Below are 21,613 nucleotides of genomic sequence, written 5' to 3' on the forward strand. Positions count from 1 at the left end.
TACCAAGAGTCATTTCTAATTCATTCCTCAAAAACTTTATTGTAACAGATTTTATTCAACACAGAGCCTGCGATAGTATCCAACCTCCACAATCTCTTCAACACAGCCTGGTCTTCAGAAAGCAAAGGCAGCAGGAAAGGGTTTTCTAATATGCCAGCAGAAACTACATTACGAGTCCTTTCACGTCAGATGAGAGAAACTGAAGTGGCTTGTTATTATTCTGCAACTTCAAAGAACTTAGCAGAGTTGAAAGATCCTGGGCCCAGATACTGGACAGGCCTAAATTTATTATTTACTACTATGATCAGCTTCTCTCTGAACCTTCTATTTCTCATCTGTAGAGAAACCATACCTGCCTCCCAGAACTGTTGTGAGGATTAGATGTGGTCCTGTCAGCAATGTGCTTAATAGAGTGTCAGTGTGTGGCAGGCAATAGTGGTCATTCATATGATTAGTCACAGAGATATTCTCCTGTCTGCCCTGAGATAACATAACTGTACTCACTTCTCTAATAATTAACATGAGGATACAGAAGCCAGGGCCTTAACATTGCCATGTGACTCTATTCCTGCATCTCATACCTAAGGAAGAGTCTAGACTCTGAAGAAGAAGATGGAAAAAAAAGTGAAATCTTAAATTTCCTCATATTCTAAAGATAAATTTCATTCCTTGAGTCCCTGATACAATGGCTATTTGATTCATATTAGTTTATATTTGATTTAGAGAATTCTGAATGAAAACATGCTTATTTCTAATGAACAGAATGTTTTTAATCAGTGTGTATCTAATTAAAGCCTTAGTAATTAAAAATATAGAGGTGATATTATACTATCCCTAAAAGTCTTTGCAATATAATTACCATGGGTTGAATTGTGTCTTTTAAAATGCCTGTGTATCTTAGAATGTGATCTTATTTGGACACAAGATCTTTGCAGGGATAATTGAGCAAAAATGAGATCATTAGGAGGTGCTAATTCAATATTACTGGTGTTCATGTAAAAAGGGGAAATCTAGAGTTAGACACACATACAGGAAAAACAACATGTGAGCATGAAGATGGCCAACTACATGCCAAGGAAAGAGGTTTGGAGCAGATCTCTCTCTCATAATACCTCCAAGGAATGAGGCCTGCTGACATCTTGGTTTTGGAGTTCTAATCTCCATAAATTTCTATTTCCAACCACTTTTCGGTTGTTACAGCAGCCCTGCAAACTAATATAGTAACAAGTTAGGTGTCAGGCCATCCTACGTTGGACTTTTTTGCTTGTTGTCAGTGTGTATGTGTGCATTGAGTTTGGCTTTTTAGACATTATGTAAATAAAAATTCAGTCATTCTAGCCCTGCCACTTCAGCAGAGCTTATCATTCAGCCTCTGCCCTCTCCTTAAACTTGTCCTTGCAATGTTCCAGAATACCATGAAGAGTTAAGAAGCAGGACATGAAATCAGGCCCACAGTAGATTCCTAGCATTATCACTTATAAGAGGTATGACTTGGACAAATTATTTAACCCCACTAAGTGGAAAATCAAGCTAATGTCAGAACCTATTTCATTGGATTTTGGGGGTAATAAATTATAATATATTACATATTATATATTGTATATAGATAGTATATATTATATAGTATTTGTATTAATATTTTAGTACATTCTAATATTCTGTTCAATATGACTCTACATATCTAAAAATATAAGACTACTCTTACATATGTATGGGATTTAGTCTTTCATGAAAGAAATTCAGAAATCTTCCTCAAGATGCATGTCAGTTTATATCTAAGAATCTGGCCCTATACCACAGGTTTTTTTTTTTTTGGAGACAGAGTCTAGCTCTGTCACCAGGCTGGAGTGCAGTGGCATGATCTTGGCTCACTGTAACCTCCGCCTCTCAGGTTCAAGTGATTCTCCTGCCTCAGCCTCCCAAGTATCTGGGAGCACAGGCACATGCTGCCATGTCCAGCTAATTTTTGTATTTTTAGTAGAGACGGGGTTTCACCATGTTGGCCAGGACAGTCTCGATCTTCTGACCTTGTGATCCACCCACCTTGGCCTCCCAAAGTGCTGTGATTACAGCATGGTATTATTAAATTGAACTTTGTTGTGCCCCTTTCCTAAAAGCTTCCCTAAATTTTAAAATTACTGTCTATGCCAATTTTCTCAAAATTTCTCTTTTTATATTGAGATAAATTCATAAACACTTTAAAAAGAAAAAATAAATGTGGTTTCATGGATAACCCTCTATTCTATTTCAGTCCTTAAAATTTTTCAAAATTAGTATGAAATAGTAATGCCAGCACTTTGGGAGGCCGAAGTGGGCAGATCACTTGAGGCCAGGAGTTTGAGGCCAACCTGGCCAACACTGAAACCCCATCTCTACTAAAAATATAAAAATTAGCCGGGCGTGATGGCTCATGCCTGTAATCCCAGCTACTCAGGAGGCTGAGGCATGAGAATTGCTTGGACCCAGCAGGCAGAGGTTGCAGTGAGCTAAGATCATGCCACTACACTCCGGCCTGGGCAATAGAGCAAAACTCTGTCTCATTAAAAAAAAAAAAATTACTATGAAATAAACCTTATAATCCAAGCTAATAAAAAATATATTGCATTCAGATAGCTTTACTTATGAAAATAATTATGAGAACTTTTATGAAAAGGATATAAATATTATTTACTAAAACATTATCCAAATTTATTGTACAAAACTATACACTTATTCAAATAGGTTTGAAAAATACTGCACCCCATATGTTGTTTTTGGAGTCACAATGCCATTCTAACTGTAATCTACTTGTTTAAGCTCAGCATGGTTCAAACAAATATGATCACAAGACACTTTTAAATTTTAAATATACTGAAATCTTATGAAATACCTTTTGTAATATGCCACAATAAAAAAATTAATATTTAAATTAAAATTAATCTAAATGAAAACACTTTCTTTACACTCCAGAAGTTAAAGACTAAATTACAAAATTATTAACCATATGATACAAAAAACATACGATACAAAAACACTTTATAAAATTTGTTTATCTCTTTGCATCATAGGAATTGAATTTTGTGAGAAAAACCATAATCACTATGAGCAATTAAAACTAATCTATCAAGTAAATGTGTGGAATATGCTCTCACTTACAGATCTTGCAACAGCCTTCATTATAAAGCTTCACAATCCCTTCATTCTAGAAAGAGAAAAAAGGAATAAAGTCAAAGAATATGGTGTTCTTCCATGTTCTCTTATACTAGAAAAAGAAAACTAACTCTTCTAAAACTTTTATCAAATATTACAAAGCCTTTATAGAAAAATAATTGGAATTTAACTATTACTAAAAAGAATTTGTTTTTAAAATCCGGAGTAGATATTTTGTTTAAAATTACATTATTTATACATTGGTACTATGGAAAAGAGTGTAAAAGGATTATTCTACTTAAAAGGACACTTTAAATGCCACAAAATATTTTTACTAAAACAAAATAATAACAGCTATTCTAAATAATGACCATTATATATTTTCAACTCCTTGAAATAACCTAAACTATTTCCATTTGACTTGAGTTTCTGAATATAACTGAATGTTAAAATTGTACATCTTTTTCTTTGATAGTTTTTATGAAAAAATATTTCCTTCCTTGGAAGGACTCTTGTCTAAGACTAAATTTTTAAGAGAATTACTAATTGCTTTAGCAACCTACTAACTGCAACTGAAATAAGAGAATGATTTACTCTTTAAATATTAGTCTGTGAAACAAGATGATGCCCAAGTTTTTTCCAGAGCTGAAATTCTATGACTTCAGTACATGTTATATCTAGCTAGCCAGCCAGCCGTCATCATTGAAAAGGTACATCCTGAAAAAAAATCAATGAGACTAGACTGTACTATTTCTCTACACAAGAGAACAAAGCTTAGTTTTCATTAGGAATTATTATTGTCTAAATAAATAAAGCTACAAAAATCTTGCAAAATAAAAATTATATCGTGTTCATAAATCTACTTTTCCAGTAATCTCTTCTCTGAGAGAATAGGGAAATTGATAGAGCAAAACTTAATAATAAGCAATCCTGTGACTTGTACTAAATTTCTCAGTGACCTGTAACCAGAAAAGCTAGGGCAAATGTCATACAGGCCAGCATGCATTAAAGTTGAATGACATCAAAAATCTCACTGTTTGTTTAAGAAAGAAAATTGGCCAAGCTCTGATTCCTTAGCTTATTAATCCATATTAAAGGGAAGGCCAAGTCTGCTGACCAAATGATTTTTCTATAATCTTTGGATCTATAGGTAAAAACCCAACGACTGCAAAGTATCTATTCAAAGACAGAATTATCTGGAACACCGTATATAACTCAAAATTTCAAATGGGAAAAATAGAACACAGATTTTATTCATTCATGGAAATAGCACATTCACCATTATGTATAAGCCACAATGAAAGTATGACCTTACAAAATATTAATGTATATTTTCTAAATTATATAATACTAAATTTTCTTAGATACAACAAAGTACAAACCATTTTGCATTCAGTCTCATTAAAAGGGGGACAGACCATAGTGTAGTTCAGAATTATTGCTCCTTCATCAGTTTTAACACATTCATATGTGGTGCAATTGTAGTGCCAGGTACTCCCTACCTAAAAATCAAAAAGAAAGTTACTATTTAGCATATTAAAATACGCTGTATTTATTAAGTACAATATTACTCTATTGAATAAAAAGTTAAATCAAGATGCAGAGGCTTCTTGTGACACAAAGTGTTCCATCTGACAATGACCCTAAATTTATCTAAAATGATTAAAAATACATACACATGTATAGTGTATACTTATCTAAAATGATAAAAATACATATACATGTATGGTGTGTTTGTATATGCTAGGTTTCATACTAGAACTGAGAGGTAAATGTGAAATAAAACAACAGAGAGAGAAGCAGCAAATAGGTATCTGTTTCTACTACAAAATTATCTAATTTAACTAAGTGTCAAAGGTCTTGCTCTAATATTTCCTCACTAATTATAAAACAACAAATCATATTACTTAGATACCTCCTTCCTTGAGATGTGTTTATTCTTCCTTCTACTCCCTTATCGCCAAAAAGTTTAAAGAAATATTTAAATAAAAGTGTTTATTGGCTTGTAATTCTAATTGTGTATACCCTACATTATTTTAAAATTTATCCCTATTCTTTCAAGAAATATTTAAATACAATAACCGTTTCATTCCTGATTTCAGAATTTATATTTAAAAGTAAAGTCAGCTGAAATAATTGTTAATCTATATTTTTATTTTATAACTCACATTTAAAAAATAAAAGTAGTTAATGTCAGCATTACTTCACTTAGGCAAAAGGAAAATTCATAAAAGAGATGGAAAATTCATCTCTTTTTCATTTTATTCTACTTTATTTTAAGAAGGCTGGCCATGGTGTGGGGCATGTTGTTCTAGGCCTTCTCAATTTCTCATAGATTTCACTTTAAATTAATTGAGGCCATTCTCTTAATAAATTTGTACATCAGCCCAGGCTGCAAGCTATGGCGCAGAAGGCTACATTTTTGAATCTCAAGTTACTTTTCGTGCTGCTGGACAAATGGACTTAATTCTGTGCAAGCAAACACTTTGTATCATAAGGCTTTTTATTGCCACTCTATCCTTAATACTACTCATGATTCAAACATCTACCCCTGTTCTGAATCAGGATGTTGACACTTTATGGTTATTTTCAGATGAACAGTAACTGCTACACTCTTAAAAGCACTTAAAGAAAGTGTAAGCATGTCCTAAATAGTCAAACATTTAACCTGGTAAAACACAGGCTTTTCTGTTTAATCAAGTATTAGGCCAATCTATAGATATAATCTTAAAGGATTTTCAGCAGTAATGAAGACAGTTTGGGAAAGGAGAAGGCACTTTAAAGACATGAAACCTTACATTACATGCTCTTAGATATTTTTAAACATAATAAGCTCATTGGATTCCGGTATTTTTCCCTTTGCATTTAAAAAAATATGTGTTTCTAATTTGTTTGCATATTTAATTATGTCAAAACTGAGAAATTCATGAGTTAAATTTATAAATGTCATTTGCAACCAAATGAAGTATTTATTTTTGAAAAGGGTGAAGGAACCAATACTGATTTGTACATAATAAAAATATATGTGTGTATTATACATATATATATATATATTTTTTTTCCTCCTTGACACTACTTTCTCACCATATCAAGTGTATTTTTGTACTTTATATATAGGTTAGAAAAATGTCAATTGTCTATTTCAAGGAATTCTATCTCTGTGATAGATTATATTTATGCTAATCTGTTGATACCTCTGTTAATTTGCTTTAAGAGATAGAATTATATTTTTGTAAGTTGCAAAAAAAAATAATAGTAATAGTCAAACTTTGGCTTGAAGATTCCTTACAGATCAGTAAAGAATTCTGATGAACCTGACTACTTTCTTGTCTCTAGATTCTAATTTTATGTGTAGCTTAAGGTCTTCTATGAACCTCAATTAGAAAAGATCTGTAAATATTCAAATTCAAGAAACAGTAATATCTAATTTATCTGAAATCAAAAATCAGCTGTCACATAAAACTATTAATTGTTCCTTTCTTTCACAATCAGCATTTCCCAAAGCCTATTTCTTACATCTAGAAAAAAGGAGTGATCTATGATAAGTTTGAGTCACAAGTTAAGCATTTTTCTTTACAACATAAATTATCAGATACTTTAAAATGTAATAAATGTAACTGTGTCTTGTGTGCTGTAGGTGTACTGTGTTTATTGTATGCAGTGCAGTGTGTGTGGGGGGCACATTTTCCAAACTTTGACTCAAGAACTCCTCCTTCAGAAAACAGCACAGAGCATTACTCTCCATGAAACATACCGCATATACAACTGATGTTCCATTTTCCATATGAAATTTGCAGGATACATTTTTGCAGGTACCACAACAATCATAATCACTTGGGGATGGAGTATATACCTGGTGCTGCATATAATGATATTAGATTAGTGACACCATATCAATATTTTTAATGAATTACTTCTGGAGAGTTATTTCTTCCAAACATAACTACAAGCTCTCTCCAGACAACTGTAAGAATTTCTAAGGTTGAATATGAGAAGCTTCCAATAATAACTGACTTTATATGGTTATATTAGAAGTGAGATAGAGGTTAACCTTTACTTCTAACAGCCAAATTCATCAAGCAGGTGTAACAACCTCAGGTAAGGCAACCTGGTAAGCTGTAGATAATAAGACTCCTGAAGTTCAAGGTTATGCACAGGAAAGTGAAAGTCTATGTTTTATAGATATATTACAAAATAGTAGACTATTGAAGAACTATATAATATATTTTTTAACTAATGGAGTATTCACCATTTCAAATTCTATAACTCTGCCATTTTTGAATGCATTAACTCTTACCAGAATAAATTACAAGAAATACTTACAACATCACATTTTTTTGAACAATTCACCAGTGTAAAATTCAGAGTGTGAAAGCCTGTATGGTTATCTTTTTCTTCCAGACACTCTATAGTATAACAAAAGTCTTCTTCCAAATACTTTATCATGGATTGTCCAGGATTCAATACTGATACTTCTTGAAATACACACACATCATCCTTTTCTAAGAACAGAAAACACAGTCAATAAGAAAATATACTGTTGAGTTTTGTACTCATCCATCATTGGAACTTATATTTGAGTCTACGTTTTCATTGTGATGTGCCAATTTTTCAAAACTAATGAAGATCTTCATATTTATGTATTTTTAATAACCCAATATTTACTTAAAAATGTAGTACACTATTCTTTAACATAAAATAAAAATTTATGTATAAAATCAACTGCTGTTTAATGATTGAACTTCCTCCAAAAGCTATATTTTATAGCAAGTTTGGAATATGAGCTCTTGGCCAGGCACAGTGGCTCCCAGTACTTCGTGAGGCCAAGGCGAGAGGATTGCTAGGGACCAGAAGTTTGAGACCAGCCTGGGAAACATAGCAAGATCCCATTTCCAAAAAAAGAAAAAAAAAAAAAAGCTGGGTGTGGTGGTGCACGTCTGTAGTACAAGCTACTCAGGCAGTTAAGGTGGAAGGATTGCTTGAGCCCAGAAGTTTGAGGCTGCAGTGGGCTAGGACGGGGCCACTATATTCCGGCCTGGGTAACAGAGCAACTCTGTCTTAATAAAAATACATTAATAATAATAATACTAATATAATGGGCATAACTTCATACTTTTTAGATGTCTATATTTTTAAATTAAATGTAGACAAATTAAAAAGAGCCTAATGCCAACTTTAAAATTCTCTGAGGCCTCTGAAAAAATATTTATATTTCTGTTCTGTTATTCAGCTCTCAGAACATTTAGAGATATTACAAAAGAAGAAATCGAAACATAATAACACATTTTTATACTCAAATATTGGCAAATGGCTTTAAATGTATGTGTCTCAAAAATGAGATTTTTAACTGATTAATAGTGAAAAACAGATACTAATGATATTTATTTATAATTTAAAAGTTACAAAAGACATAGTTACCACAGAGATACTGTATGCATCCACAATCACTCTGGAAGTTATGGTCTATTGCAGTAAATTCTCCCTATTGAAAATACACTACTATTACTTATCATTTAGCTTATTATATTATTACATATATATAAAACAATTAATATATATATACACACACACACACAAAACATACTCAGTGATAGCATCTAATAAGCCCCTTATCACACAGCCAGACACTTTAAAATCACATTGTTTGATTCTGAGCTTCTGTAGGGCAACCAAAGACAACATTGGCCAACCTTAGGAACTTTGCTTCATGGAAATGTTCTTGATCTGCTCTACCAAGGCAGCCTAGGGTTCTGATGTCTGCATCTGCACAAGGCTGCTATAGTATATACATCAGCAACACAATGAGTACAGTATAGTGGTTAACAGCACAGTCTTAGGAATGGAACTGCCTTTGCACCAATCCTGGCTCCATAACTTACTAACTTTTTGATTTAGGACACATTACTTAATCAATCTGCTCCTCACTTCCCTCATCTGCAATATGGGGATAATAATACTGCCTGCCTCTTAGGATTGTTGAGAGAAATAAATGGATCAATACATGTAAAGAGTTTAGAAGAGGTCTGACACACAGAAAGTGCTATAGAGCATTTTGCTATTAGCACATTGCTACTATGACAGATGCTCAAACTTTGCCCTATCAGGACTGACAGACATTCTTCCCACCAAATACAGGACCAGGCTTAAAGTTTCAAGAATTGTACTTAAAGCATCGACTTTTCCTGGATGCATTTAATTTTCATATGACATCAGTAATAAAATGAATTTTATTCTTGACACAAATAAATGATTCCAATACATTCATATAAAAGGCATTTTTCCTCATAAGCTAATAATGTCTTGCTTTTTATAGTGCCTTGTAAGTTGTAAAGTAGTTTTATGGACATTAATTCATTTGATATTTTAGGACTTTAGTCATTAGACAATTCCAATAGGACTGGAAATAAATGTTAGAATAATGGAGTTAAAAATAATAATAAATCGAATTCTTCCAGTGCATGACTACTCCAAAGACTTTAAAAAGATGGTATTAGGCTCACACTAACTCTTTTAGGTAACATATGTACCTGTTTTTTAATAATTAAAGCCATAACGTTAACTCTGTTTCCTAGAGCTTAGGCTTAAATCTTCTATCCTTCTCTTCTATGCTCATTTCCTTTCAGATCTTATCTACATATTCAATTATGCTTTTATTCTAAGTTGCCAGTTTGACCAAAAGGAAATACCTCTTTAATTGCTCTACCAATCCTAAACATTTACCTGAAAAAAAAATGGTAATTTTTACTCCCAAATGAACATCCCTCTCTTGTAAAGTCTGCAGCAAAATCACTTTAGGCTGCTTCCACTTTGGGCTATTATGAAGAGTGCTGCTATGAACATTCAAGTGTAAGTTTTTATGTGGACATATGTTTTCATTTCTCATCAGTACATATTTAGGAGTGAAATTATTGTGTTATATGATAACTCCATGTTTACCTTTCTGAGTAATAGCCAAGGTGTTTTCCAAAGCAGCTGCACCATTTTACACTGCCACCAGTAGTGTATAAGGGTTTCCATTTCTCCACAGCCTTGTAAATGTGTTATTTTTTGTCTTTTTAGTGAGTTAATATAATGGGTTTATATACATGGAGGGTTATTTATATTCGGGCAAGATGTGAAGTGGTATCTCACTATAGTTCTGATTTGTATTTAAATGATACTTAATGATGTTAAGCATCTTCTCATGTACTGTTGATCATCTTGGATAAATGTCCAAGATAAATATCCAAAAGTTGACATTTGGATAAATGTCAAGGTATATCCATACAATGGAATATTATTAACAACAAAAGGAATGAGGTAGTGACACATGCAGCAACATGGATTAACCTTGAAAATATTATGCTAAGTAAAAAGAGCCAGACACAAAAGACCATATATTATACAATTCTCTTTATAGGAAATACAAAGAACAGAAATATACGGAGAGACAGAAAGTAGAGTAGAGATTTCTGAGGGCTGGAGAGTTTGGAGAGAAATGAGGAATGACTGCTGTAGGTACAGGGTTTCTTTTTGGATTGATGAAATTCTTCTAAAATTGATTGTGTTGATGGTGGTGCAACTCAGTGAATGTACTAAAAGCCATTGAACTGTACACTTTAAATGGATGTATTGTATGTTATGTGAATTTATTTCAATAAAGTTATTATTTTAAAAAATTGCAAAGGCCTAACATACACTTTTCAGGTTGAAACACATTTGTCTATGTGAACAAACCAACGTGATATTTTTAAAATCACCTTAGTCACTGAAACAAACATTAGCCATTATTCAGAGTGAGTACTCAGGAACAATGAGTCAGATAAATGCTTGTGTAAAGCCATGAATGTTAAAACTAAATCATCATGGATGGAGGGTTATGTACATTTGGGTAAGATGTTCAAGGATATTAAAGCTACTAGTTATGTTCTGTGTGTCTAGTACAATGCTAATAATATAAAAATCATTTTAAAATGCTTGGAATAGTGAATGTCAAAATATGATTCATAATTAATATTCAGACATTGAGGGTTGAGTTGGAAATAAGCTAGATGGTCCAGCATCTAGCACAAATGCTGGGGAGGGAAAACACAAGAAGAGAGAAAGTAGAGACTGGTAGAAATCCACTAGGGAAAAAAAAGAAACAGAATTAAGGTCACAACCAGACCAAGGTTAATGAATGAACATAGAGACTGCTACCCCAAAAAGCTTCAAAGGGTCTAGAACACAGGAAGTATAAAATCCCATAGGAGGAAAGGCTAGGTTTTTCTTGTTACATTGGAAGTTATTGAAATGACTCAAGATGCTTTTTGCCTTTTCCAGGCCAAAAAAAAACAAAAGGAGCTGATAATGAAGCTGGTTACAACTCAAATACCAGGACCTCTACTCTCAGCTGCTCCACTGGCCATTGTAATGTTTGTCCAAGGACCTAGTAATCTTGGACTGTTGGTGTGCAAGACTTGAAACCTTAAAGTTTTTAAATCAATCTCTCTCTCTCTTTCTCTCTCTTCCCTCTCCCCCACCCCCAACACATTTGTTCAACTTGTTACAAAAGGCCAAAGTCTTTCATTTTGCCCTCCTAAATTCACACCAACCTCACGATACCAAAGATGTTCATTCGTAAATGGCTATACCAGTCTCTTTGCTGATCTCCTGCCCTCTAATGTTTTAGTGCTCATATCCTGCTATGCACAAATAGAAACATCTCCCTCAAACACCATTTTCATCATGATTTTCATCCTATACAGGACTCTCCATCTCCTATCATATAAAATTTGCATGGAGCTCCTCAGGGTAGGACTGTGTTTTTTCAAGTGTCTGGCATGATGACTGCCCATAACTTATCTTCAACAAATGTTGGTTGAATAAATGAAAATAATAATTGAATAAATAAAATCTGAATTCCTCAGCCTTGCCTTTAAAGCCCTCTTGGCTAGGTGCAGTGGCTCACACCTGTAATGCTAGCACTTTGGGAGGCCAAGGCGGGAGAATCACTTGAGCCCAGGAGTTCAATGATGCTATGATTGTGCCACTGCATTTTAGTCTAAGCAACAGAGCCAGACTCTGTCTCTAGAAAATAAAAATAAAAAATAAAACCCTTCCCAAATATACCAATTTGTAAAGATTTTTATATCTCATTCTTCCTTCAGTTAGCTCTTTCTCTAGGTGAGAGAGAGGGTGTTATGGTTATTATTTTTCTGCATACATCTATTACCTCATACCTTTGTGAATTTACTTCTGTTTCTATTAGCCCCTGTCTGAAATAGTTCAACTGCTTTCATCCATTATTTTTAACCTATCACATTCTTCCAAGATTTTCTTGATGGTTGCCATCTCTGGAAACTTCTTCATAATGATTTCTATAATGTGATTAACATTCTGAGCATCATGTTTAATTCATAATCAAATATAACAAAATAATTTAAGAAATTAAGTTTTAATGTTCTCTACAAATTTTATTGCTAAGATATCTATACTACTCAAATTGCTCTACAGATTCAGCGCAACCTTGTCAAAATTCTGGTGACATTTTTTACAGAAATAGATAAAACAATCCTCAAATTTTCTTGAAACCACAAAAGACACCAAGTAGCCAAAGCAATCTTGAGCAAAAAGAACACAGCTGGCAGCATCATGTTACCTCACCTCAAAATGTACTACAAAGCTACAGTAATCAAAACAGCATGGTACCAGCGTAAAAACAGACACATAGACCAATAAAATGAATAGAGAGTCCAGAAATCAATCCATACATTATGGCCAATTAATTTTTGACAAAGTTAGCAAGAACAATTGATAGGAAAAGGATAGTCTATTTAATAAATGATGTTGGAACAATTGCATGTCCACATGCAGACAAATTATATTAGACCCTTATCTCACACAACATACAAAAATTACCTCCAAGGGGATTAAAGACTTAACTGTAATGCTTGAAACAATAAAAACCACTAGAAGAAAATACAAAGGAAAAGCTCCAGGATATTGGTCTCAGCAATGATTTTTTTGGCTGTGAACCCAAATGCAGAGACAACAAAAGAAAAATAGACAAATGGGAATATAGCAAGCTAAAAAGCTTCTGCACAGCAAAGGAAACAATTAACAGAGTGAAGAGACAACCTACAGAGTGAGAGAATGTATTTGCAAACTATACATCAAATAATGGGTTAATATCCAAAATATATAAAGAACTCAAACAACCCAATATCAAGAAAAACAAATAAGCTGATTTTTAACATGGGCAAAGGGCCTGAATAGGCATTTTACAAAAGAAAACATATAAATGGCCAAGAAGTATATTTTAAAATGCTTAATATTAGTAATCAGGGAAATGCAAATTAAATCCAGAATGAAATATCACCTCATACCTGTTAGAATGGTCATTATCAAGAAGACAAAAGATAGCAAGTGTTTGTGAAGATGCAGAAAAAGAAATCCTGCACGCTGTTGTTGGGAATGTAAATTAACATAGTCATTATGAAAAACAGTATATATGTTCCTCAAAAAATTAAAAATAGAATTACTATATGATCCAGCAATTCCACTACTGGGTATATATCCAAAGGAAATAAAATCACTATATTGTAGAGATATCTTCACTCCCATGTTTACTGCAGCACTACTCACAATAGCCAAGATATGGAATCAATCCAAGTGTCCACCAAAGGATGAATGGGTAAAGAAAATGTGGTATGTATACACAATGCAATACCATACAGCCTTGAAAAAGAAGAACGTTCTGTCATTTGAGACAACATGGATGAACCTGGAGGACGTTATGTTAAATGAAATAAGCCAAGCCCAGAAAGACAAATACCACATGATCTTATTTATATGTAGAATCTAAAAAAGTTGAATTCACAGAAGGTAGGGAGTATAATGGTGGTTACCAGGGCTGAGGATAGGGGAGTAGAGTTTGAGGATATGTTGGCCAAAGGATGCAAAATTTCAGTTAGATAGGAGAAATAAGTTCAAGAGATCTTTTGTAAAACGTAATGATAATCATTAGTAACAATGTATTGTATTTTTAAAAATTGTTAAGAGAATAGATCCTGTGTTCTCATCACAAAAATACGAAGTTGTGAGGTAATGCATGTGTTAATTAACTCAATTTAGCTATTCCATAATGTATACATATTTTAAATTAACATGTTGTACATAATAAATATATACAATATTTGTCCGTTTTAAAAATAAATAAATAAAAAATAAAATTAAACACAAAGATTGTATAATGCTTCTAGTTTGCCTTTAGAAAACCTATGTGTCCCGGCCAGGCATGGTAGCTCATGCCTGTAATCCCAGCATTTTGGGAGTCCAAGGCAGGCAGATCACGACGTAAGGAGATTGAAACCATCCTGGCCAACATGGTGAAACCCCGTCTCTACTAAAATACAAAAAATTAGCTGGGCATGGTGGCACACGCCTGTAGTCCCAGCTACTCAGGAGGCTGAGGCAGGGGAATCACTTGAAGCTGGGAGGCAGAGGTTGCAGTGAGCAGAGATCGCACCACTGCACTCCAGCCTGGTGACAGAGCAAGACAAGAAAGAAAGGAGAGTGAGAGGGAGAGAGGGAGAGAGAGGGGAGAGAGGGAGAGAGAGGAGAGAGAGGAGAGAGAGGGAAAGAGTGAGAGGCGAGGAGGGAGACAGAGGGGGAGAGAGGGGGAGAGTGGGAGAGAGTGGGGGAGAGTGGGGGAGAGAGGGGAGTGAGAGGGGAGTGACAGGGGAGTGAGAGGGAGAGAGAGAAACAAACCAACCTATGTGTCTCAGAAAAAAGACAGAAAGTAGAAAAGGACTAGGTCAGACTTGTAAAGGGAAAAAAGATTAAGAAATTTAAGTTTTAATGTGTCAAAAAAAACTAATACTTATAACTAATACTGATTGAGCCCTTCCTATATGTCAGACACTAAGCATTTAAATTATATTAATTTATTTACTGCCTAAGTGAGCCACAGCTAGAGAAAGGTAGAAACAAGGCAGTTTCACATTCTCTTTCATTCTTGTTTCAAGTTGTGCCTTGGCTACATTTTCTAAGGGAAATAAAGAGTTAAGGCAAAGTAGAAAGAATAAGGAATACACAAACATACACACACAAAAAGCAATCGTTGGTTAGAATCCTGAAAATCTTAATCAATAATTTATTCCCTTAGACCTCATCTTTCTCACTTATAAAATGAGCTAAAGTGCTGACTTGGTAAAGATTCAATAAGATAGTATACTGAATATGTTATGTAACTGTGAAGGACTAGAGAAATACATGGCATCATAATTCTACTCTTGTGCAGATGTATATACAGTGTACACACAAAATAATCAAATGAGAGAATTATTATGAAAGTTATTTGTAAAGTTTAAACATTCTCTGTAAGCCATAGATGAAAGCATCATTAAAGCAAATGTTGGATTAATGCTTTTTAAATAAAACAGTGTCATCCCAGGAAGGGTTCTTTTACTTTAAAAAGTACCTCATTCATTTTTCATAATATAGCTTTGAACTGGAGATTCTGAATGAATTCTCTAAGTGTACACATTGTTTGAGAAGAAAAAGAAAAGTAAAATGTCTTTGTGAAATAAAACGTGTCTTTTCTAATAAATAGTGCCAGGAATATATTGTCTTTCTCAAGCCTTATTGGCATATCATGCAGATAAATAGTTAAAGAAAACAAAGACTTGTAAAGCACCATGGGATACATTTAAGGATTAAATAAGTGACACCAGAGTTATCCTAGTTATTTCTAAAAATTAAATATTTGAAATTTCTATAATGTTTACATGTTCACAGATAACACTTAAGAAGAAACAGGCTGTTCCATGTTTATATCCCCTTCTCCTCTACAACAGAGGTATCATTAGCTCACTTTCTTAAAGAATCATTAGCAACACCACTCAATATTAAGACAATTTTTTTCAATATTTTGCTTCATTTTAATACAGAGAACTGAAGTAGATACAAGACTAGCAGATTCTATCAGCAGTTAAAAAAAATGTACTGTATTTTCCTGTCTCAACTAAGATATAACTTACTATTTCCTAATATCAGAGCACATTATTTTAATCTACTTTCGTACAATTTAATGTGGGTAATTTTATTAACTCTAAGAAGAATTTAGAAATGAGAAACATAAAGGAAGAATAAACAGATTTCAATAAATACGACAAGTCAGTCAAAATATGTGTTCTTACCACTTCACAAGATGGCATAACAAGGTTTTCACAGTTACATTCTAAAAGGCAAAAATCAACATATTTACATTGATCAAAATAATTAACTTATTATAATGAAACCTTAAAATATGAAAATTAGTTACCACAGTGCCATGTTGGGCAACATTGACCAGATACATTTTCTTTCACAAGATTCATATCTTCTGCACAGTTGAGTAATGGCATAGGACAAAGGTTTGGCTCACATACTAAAAAGAAAAATTACATGGGTAAAGATGAATTTTATAGAATTGCCATTTCTCATTACCTACCATTTAGTTCACTGCCATTACAATAATGCATGGATTCATATTTCCCAAGCGCTACCTCTCCCACCACCAGATTGCCATGTGTTGGTGAAGATAAAACAATTGACATATAAACAGGTACAAAAAGAGTACTGGTGCTAGGATAGCTCATCAAGTAAAAAACTTTGAAAAAGGGTCTGATGTAACAGCCAACTAAGATGCACTGGGCTTCTTAAACATTGGACACATCTAAATATTTTAGAATAGTTAATATACACTTACCACAGTAATACTGAGGACAACAGAAGTGTGTGCTATTAAGATCTACTGTGAGAAATTCTCCATCATGACACAGTGGAACACGTTTGGTGCAAGATTCACAAACTAAGGTAAAACAAGAAGCCAAAAATCACAGCTGAGCTAAAAACCATGAATTATAATATGAGTTTAAATTACCATACATAAATCAAATCAATTTTGTTTAAGAAAATAGTAAAAGAAACATAAGGTATATTTCCTTATTTGGCCATAAAAACAATAATACTGTCTGAGTATATTGCCTTATGCTTTGCAAGCACAGTGACACATAGAACACCATCTTACCAGAAAGGCAGAACATTCAGATTTCCTAGGCAATTTGTTCTCATTAGAATCAAAATGTCACTTGTTTATTTATTATATTTACATTTTCTTAGTTCACTATCATTGGTTACTCTCATTTAGGGAAGAAAATGTAGTAGGCATTTGTTCTTTTGGGCTGTTTCAGCATGCCCTCCCACCTTTGATAACTACTCTCTGAATGACCTTGAGGAAATGCACCACCCACACCTTTTTGAGTGACTATCTTTAAAGGTGTCTCACATCACCAGGCCACTCTGTAGAAACAACCCACATAGGAGTAATCAGAATCCCCTTGGATGGAATTTGAGTCATATATAGAAACACATCAACTGAAGAAAAAAATAAAGTTGGCTCAATCATTAGTGACTTCTACTTAGAGCAGCTGGTTTCTCTCCTTCCTGGGGCTTGACTGTTCTGCTTCATTTTGATCCTACTTCCCCAGATTCTTCCAATAACGGGTTGTGCTAAAGGTAGCCAGAATCAATCATTTTGCCACTTGCAGTCAATGAATCTTAACTCATGCAAAGAAATTGTTTTGATTACTTTTGAAACCTACATTAATCACCAAGCAATCTTGGATATAATGATTCATTTGAAAAAAAAATAGAGAATTCCTTATATTTCAATGTTCAGTTCACCAGGCAGAATATTTAGCTCCGGTCATTTTCCAGTCACCCTTTGTTTCTGCCATTCTTTTTTGAGATCATGATACCTCAAACATGATATATAGGACATGAAGTTTTAAAGATGTCCTATAAAGTCTTAGCAGAGCCCATTATTCAAGTTGGTTCTTCAAGGAAAGCCAGTGCTAAATTTTTCTTTGAAAAAATTAGGTATTGGCCTTATTTAAAAAGCTTGATTTAAATATCTTGGTCATATTTGGACTGATGTATATAGTTTTTGTTGATGGGGGAAGGTATTTATTATGATTGTCTAGTCATTTAAAATGTCATACTTTCTTTACAACAGTTCTCATTCAGTTGAATTCTTATAACATCAGAATATTGCTTACCATCAGTCTCATAAAATTCACATCAAATAAGAGATTTTTTCCTAGATCCTTTCTCTTCTTCCAAGAAATTATCTCCAGAATACTCACCACAAAAAGGGGAAAAACAACAAGGTTCTTCCTGTTGAACTTCAATCATGAATTGGTCTTCTCTGCATTCTGGTGTTGAAATACTGGGGCATTTCAATGGGTCACATTCTGCAGAAACACAACTACATTAGAAAATTTGTATAGCATAATAAAAAAAATGACATAGTGTTTACCTCTCTTTGAATTTAGTAATAAATAACTTATTTTAAAGTTCTTAATCATATATATATATATATGAAATATATATACCAGGTTTAAAAAATTAGCAAGACAAGTCCACAATCCTTTATAATAAATCATTGTCTTAGAGACACAAAGAGTGAGAATCTAATCCACTATTCTGAATGAACAATGAACCTCACTCTTAATTTTCTATATTGATTACTTACCACATTTGTACTGTGGACAGCAAGAAAGAGGACTGTGGCCAACAATCAATTTTTGACTATTTGTACATGTTGGGATGGTAGTTTCACACAAAGTCATGTCACATCCTATAAATAAGAACAACTGTTAAAATATTAGTGAACACAACTAAAATCTGCCAACTCAAAGCAGGGAAATGACTGCCAGCTCAAGGCAGGAAACTCAAAGAGGGGAAATGACTCTCATTATGCACGTTTTTACACTGCAGTTAAGCCATTCAGCTAACAAAGTGGGCCATATACGAAAACGCAGCAGCTTTGACATTTTTCTATTATTGTCTTTCACCCTTGATTCATACATCAAAGATTTCCAGATCTTTCCTCTTCTCATGTTTTGTTGAGTGTTATTAACTGTGAATAGCCAGAGTTTTTCACGTGTATTCAACAAAATTGTAATGAAACAAAACTTGCTTTGAGAAAATGACATTTATGGCACTTTTTTTTTAATACGAAGCATTATATATGCTTTGCTTTTTCACAAAGAATGTCAACATATTCTGTGGAATCAATTGACTATAAGGCTTCTGCATACATACCACAAACTTTCTTTGAACAGCAGGTCCATTTATCAATGATGCCCATGACAACTTCAGCTTCTCGTTCACAAACTGGCATGGGCTCTTCATCACAGTCAGGTTCTATAGGAATAATGCTTCCATTCTCCAAACATTTGTATAGAGCGCATTCATCAATGCCCCCATTCCAAATCTCCCCAGCAGTGCGGGGTTGGTCTTCACTATCAGTGCATGCTTAAAAAGATCAACAGTATTATAACACTCAAAACCTGGGCACTAAAATAAACCATGTTTTGGTTTCAGACTGTGACATGGCACAGTGACATAGATGATGTGTCACAAGTCCATTGCTTTTCTCAGATTTCTCTTTCATCATCACCAACTTACATTTTTCTTTAATGAAAGTTTATACTTAGTCCACAGAAAATATTTTTTTCCTGGTCAGATGCAGTGGCTCATGCCTATAATCCCAGCACTTTGGGAGGCTGAGGAGAGAGGACTGCTTCAGGCCAGGAGTTTGAGACCAGCCTGGGCAACAGAGTAAGACCTTGTCTCTACCAAAAAGAAAAATAATTAGCGAAGTGTAGTGGCATGCCTGTAGTCCCAGCTACTCAGGAAGCTAAGGTGGGAGGATCATTGGAGGCCCACAGTTTGAGGTCTCAGTGAGCTATGACCACTGTACTCAAGCCTGTGCAACAGAGTAGATCCTGTCTCAAAAAAAAAAAAAAAGAAAGACAAGAAAAAGTAAAAGAAAGAAAAAGTTTCTTTCCTTTTACAACCATCTGTAAATCTGTATGTTTTCTTCTAAAAATGAAATGATCTACTATTTTTGACACATTTTAAGTCCTGTTAATATAATTTATTTAGCCTAATCAAATTCAATAATATAAATTTAAATTAGTTTGAAAATAGTAACTGTTAAAAATGAGTGGGATTAGAAAACAAGGTAGTCCCTACCTCATATAACATTTATATCATATGAAAATTCAAAATATTTCTGCTTTAAAATCTAAAAGTAAAAAGTAGGCAATCAGGCAAAATATTATGTAGTGACTATTATTTTTAAGTAAAAGTTTTATTTTATGATAAATATGACCATCTAGTAGATCTTTTAAGGAATAATAATGATAAATGTAGTTATCGACCATATCCCCAGCCTCCAATGAACTCTTATCCTATTTACTATCAAACCAAATCTCTTAGATCTCTAAAGAACAAATATAAGCACACGTGTATATTCTCAAAGTCTTCCACAGATACTTTCTATACTGGCAAACACTAGCTTGTTTCTGAAACTATATATGCATTTCACTTCTCCTTGCCTTTTTCTTTAATTATTAGTCAATTCATTTTCTTTTGACCATAATGAAGAGGCCTATGACTGACAATTCCCCTGCTGCAATCATCTCAATTTTGCACTTTTTCATCTGCCACTACCATGGAGACAGTGCATCAAAATAACATTGTTTGAAAATATAATTAGAAATACTAGATATGTTCCTCCAGTATCTTAGTCCATTTTGTGTTGCTCTAAGAGAATACCTGAAAATGGATAGTTTATAAAGCAAAGAGGTTCATTTAGTCACACTTCTGCTGGCTGGGAAGTTTAAGGGGCATGGCGCCAGCATCTACTTAGCTTCTAGTGAGGGTTTTTCTCCTGTCTTGTACTGCAGCAGAAGGTCAAAGGAGAAGTGGATAGATGTGAAGAGGAATAAAATATGAGAAGGAAACTCCCTTTATAACAACCTGTACTTTAGGGAAAGATTCCATTTCTGCTAGAACTAATCTAGTCTCACAAGAGCAATAACTCACTCACAACCTTGAGAAGGCATTAATCTATTGATGAAGGCAGTGGCCCCATGATCCAGACACCTCCCACTAGGCCACACCTCCCAGCACTGCCACACGGAGGATCAAACCTCAACATGAGTTTTGGTGGGGACAAACCACATCCAAATCATAGTACCCAGATAATAGTACCATCTGCCATTTCCTACATGCTTACTTTCTCAAGGCACCATGTTAAACGCAAAGTGCTTTTTACTAAATTATGTAGCCCCACACTAACCTTATAAGTACTATTATTTTCCTCACTTTCCAGATGCATAACCTGAGACTCATAGGAGTTAAAGTGAACCACTAATACACGAATTAACTTGAATTTGAGTTCAGTCCATAATCCACACTCTTAATTCTTGATTTCCCATGCTTTTTCTCAGTTACTATGGGCAGATATAGAGATTCATACACACTACCACTGAAGCTTTTGGAACAATTAACTTCTCTTGAAATCATATTAAAATCAAACTACAGACAAACTCATTTCCTTTCCAACACTTAGGCTGTCTTTGATAAACCTTTGTTAGCACATCTCTGCAATATCTAAAAACCGTTT

General features: G+C 33.8%; 1 protein-coding gene across 2 annotated transcripts in view; it reads right to left on the minus strand.

Moving 5' to 3' along the window:
- OTOGL (otogelin like) overlaps nucleotides 1-21,613 on the minus strand; it is a 161,223-nt gene that overhangs the window by 3,818 nt on the left and 135,792 nt on the right. For both annotated transcript variants that reach the window (XM_030821838.1, XM_030821839.1), the window contains 11 exons: nucleotides 19,240-19,452; nucleotides 18,668-18,772; nucleotides 18,279-18,386; nucleotides 16,841-16,942; nucleotides 16,415-16,519; nucleotides 16,290-16,330; nucleotides 8,548-8,611; nucleotides 7,453-7,631; nucleotides 6,884-6,988; nucleotides 4,512-4,631; nucleotides 3,136-3,181 (listed from right to left, as the gene is read on the minus strand). In XM_030821838.1, the coding sequence (XP_030677698.1) occupies nucleotides 3,136-3,181; nucleotides 4,512-4,631; nucleotides 6,884-6,988; nucleotides 7,453-7,631; nucleotides 8,548-8,611; nucleotides 16,290-16,330; nucleotides 16,415-16,519; nucleotides 16,841-16,942; nucleotides 18,279-18,386; nucleotides 18,668-18,772; nucleotides 19,240-19,452 (1,188 nt within the window). The remainder of the gene's footprint in view (nucleotides 1-3,135; nucleotides 3,182-4,511; nucleotides 4,632-6,883; nucleotides 6,989-7,452; nucleotides 7,632-8,547; nucleotides 8,612-16,289; nucleotides 16,331-16,414; nucleotides 16,520-16,840; nucleotides 16,943-18,278; nucleotides 18,387-18,667; nucleotides 18,773-19,239; nucleotides 19,453-21,613) is intronic.

Source organism: Nomascus leucogenys, chromosome 10, assembly GCF_006542625.1.
Source record: "Nomascus leucogenys isolate Asia chromosome 10, Asia_NLE_v1, whole genome shotgun sequence".
NCBI classification, from domain to species: domain Eukaryota; kingdom Metazoa; phylum Chordata; class Mammalia; order Primates; family Hylobatidae; genus Nomascus; species Nomascus leucogenys.